Source organism: Austrofundulus limnaeus, unplaced genomic scaffold (genome assembly GCF_001266775.1).
Source record: "Austrofundulus limnaeus strain Quisiro unplaced genomic scaffold, Austrofundulus_limnaeus-1.0 Scaffold962, whole genome shotgun sequence".
Taxonomy (NCBI): Eukaryota; Metazoa; Chordata; class Actinopteri; order Cyprinodontiformes; family Rivulidae; genus Austrofundulus; species Austrofundulus limnaeus.
Window position 1 is genome coordinate 23270 of NW_013953364.1, and position 3202 is coordinate 26471.

Sequence of the window (3202 nt, forward strand, 5' to 3'; positions counted from 1 at the left end):
TCCACATACAGCCCCCCACATACAGCCCCCCACATACAACCCTCCACATACAACCCCCCACATACAACCCTCCACATACAACCCTCCACATACAACCCCGCCACATACACCCCGCCACATACAACCCTCCACATACAACCCTCCACATACAACCCCGCCACATACCACCCTCCACATACAACCCTCCACATACAACCCTCCACATACAACCCCGCCACATACCACCCTCCACATACAACCCCCCACATACAACCCTCCACATACAACCCCACCACATACAACCCTCCACATACAGCCCTCCACATACAGCCCCCCACATACAACCCTCCACATACAACCCCCCACATACAACCCTCCACATACAGCGGCTTATTTACCTGCTCAACAAGCAAAAGTTCAGTCATGTTCAATTAAAAATGGCAAAGTGTGTTTTCAATGAGACTTGACTTGATATCAGTGATTTTTTTCACTTTGTTGAAAGCGGTTCACAGCAGTCAGGTATGACTGTTTCATTCAAATAATTTAGTGTTCTTGTATTAAAATTAATTAGTCTTTAATAACTAAATTGATAGCAATAAAATGTTTTCGATGTTTACAATTACCATTGTTTACCATCATACAGGCACCCCGCCTGTATGATGGTAGGGGAAACACTGAGTTAGGCAGTCATGGTGTCATACCAAGATCTGAAAACTCATGAGAAATCAGACAGGACAGATGTTGATTGATTTTGGGGTAAAAATTCCAAGAGTGTTTAGGAACGTAATTTTTTTTAGCGTGTATTTCATCTTTAAAGTTGTTTTTATAAAATGTGAGCCATCACATCGAAATGAGGATTAAGTTCAAAAGTTTATATAGAGAAATAGGCAAATAGTGTTTTGACTAAAATGTTAAAAAATTGCAGTTTGTCAAAATATATTGAATAAATGCTTTATCAATGTATCATTTGAATGAACTGTCTGAAATATAATCATAAAACAACATTTTGTAGCATTTTTTTTGAGCAGTAGCAACAAAAAAACTGATTTTGAGGAAAAACGCCTTAAAATGTTGAGATTTTCACTGTGAGTTAGCAAAGTTTTGTTTTTAGCTGGGAAATCTCAATATTCAAATATAATTTGAGGTTTCCTCTTTATAAGGAGATCAAAAAATTCCTCATTAAAATGACATAAAATTAGGATTCAGACCAAATATTTATTATTGTAACGAACAAGACAAATTAAGTCATATATATGGATTTACTTATGATATCCGAATGATCCAGGTATCAAAATGTAGCTTTTAAAGCCAATAATCTGAAAATGTAATGAGGTCATTTTGACCAAATTTGACTTAATCTTCATTTCGATATGATGGGTCACAAGTATGAATTGAGTCTCATTTCATTACACCCCTAATAACTGTTGTTTTCATTTTGTGCAATTAAAAGTAACTATTAAATATTTTTGCAATTGTTCAGAGATGGAAACGACCAGAATGAGGAAGGTACAAGCTCCTCAGCGTCTGTCCAAAGAAGGAAGCGGTTTTCCATTAAGCCTAAAGTGGTCCCTGGTCGTCCCCCTACTCTCTCCCGGACACCAAAATCTCCCGTGAAAGCAGCCGTAGCTACTCCTGCTGAAGTCTCTGGCTCAAACACTGAGAAACTGTCAACATCCACCAAAGCTACAACAACAGCAGATCTCCGTGGACTCCAGTCCCCAAGGAGAAGACGACTCTCAGAAGAAAGCGTCCAGCCCAAAGTCCAGCCTAAACTTATCCCTTCATCTCCCGACACATCCGGAACTGTCATCGCTCCAGCTGAAAATGTGTCAGAACTAACACATCTGCCAGCAGACAGCACTAAACAAGCTGAAACTGTTTCAGGCAGTCAAGTTAAAGGAGCTCCATCCAGACCACCAGAGAGAGTACCACCATCTCTACCGGATAAAGAAACTACAGAGATATCAGAAAAAGCCAAGACTCTGATATCAAAAAATGCAGTTTCAGTAACTCAGTCAACGCTGTCCTTGAGTCGACTCCTGAACGACCCGTCAGACGTACAAAGAATGATCAAATCCCAGAAGCTCAGAGATTTACTCAAACAGGAGCGATGCAAAGAAAAGGTTAGCTTCGGTTACTTATTGTTCATATTGTTCATTTTGTAAGCAATGCAAGTTTAATATGTTATATAGATAAAAATGGCACAAATGTTATAATTTTATGTTGCAGAATCTCAAGAAAGTGAAAACCTTTCAAAAGGAATTTTCTTTAGATCCCACCAAAATGACAATGAGAGACCTTATCCATTATATCCCAGTGTCTAACCCCATGACGTAAGCATCCTGCAGTTTGGTCAGGATTAAGACACATTTTTCTCTCACATTCAGAGGTGATGTTTTCTATAACTTGTCAAAACCATATTCCCCCCCTGATCCAGTTTAGAAGACGTCGCTCAAGAGAATGAAACCGTGATCCCGCCTTCGTCGTCAGCTTCACCGAGGAGAGAAAAGTATGTTTTTAATTTAAAAAATATATGTGTATGATTTTTTTGATGTTGGACATATTAAGCAAAGGCCATTTCAGTTTGTAATTTAATGTTTTTAATATCTTAAACAAATTTTGCTGTAAATTAAAATAACTGAAGCAACATGATACAGGGTTCTTGCCGGGTCTTAAAAAGTCTAAAATTTGAAAATCTAAATTTTAGGCCTAAAATAGTCTTAAAAACGCCCAGATTTTTATCCAAGGTCTTAAATTTAATTTTGTCAAGTCTTAATTTTTTCTTCTTTTCATCATTCCTGAGAACCGTTGTCTGCATAAATAAAGAAAGTTAAGAGTTGTAATCAGAGGTTGACATGATCTGTCTTCATGAAGTGGAGGGCTGCAACTAACGATTATTTTAATAATCGATTAATCTGTTGATTATTTTTCGATTAATTGGCCAAATCATTAAAACGCTTAATTACATGAATATGAGTAGAGATAAATTAAGTTAACTCCTTAAAGAGTAACTTACCCCAAAATTAACTTTTTTCAGCTGATAAACTGTCTAGAGTGGGTCTAAAATGTTATATAGTACTGTTTCTGTGCTAATTTTGATGTTTTTGTGTGTATTTGTTCAAATCTGTAATATTTGGTCAAAAAACGTCTTTTTGCTGCTCATATGGGTAGAGCAGTGGTACTGCAGGCTAATTTGCATATTGCTTGGCTCTCCACGGTGACG

General features: G+C 37.5%; 1 protein-coding gene across 1 annotated transcript in view; it reads left to right on the plus strand.

The window, feature by feature from the left end:
* LOC106533531 (transcription factor TFIIIB component B'' homolog) overlaps nt 1–3202 on the plus strand; it is a gene marked incomplete in the record, with an annotated part of 42443 nt that overhangs the window by 4255 nt on the left and 34986 nt on the right. The window contains 3 exon segments of the mRNA XM_014029873.1: nt 1460–2102; nt 2209–2312; nt 2417–2488. Coding sequence (XP_013885327.1) covers nt 1460–2102; nt 2209–2312; nt 2417–2488 — 819 coding nt within the window.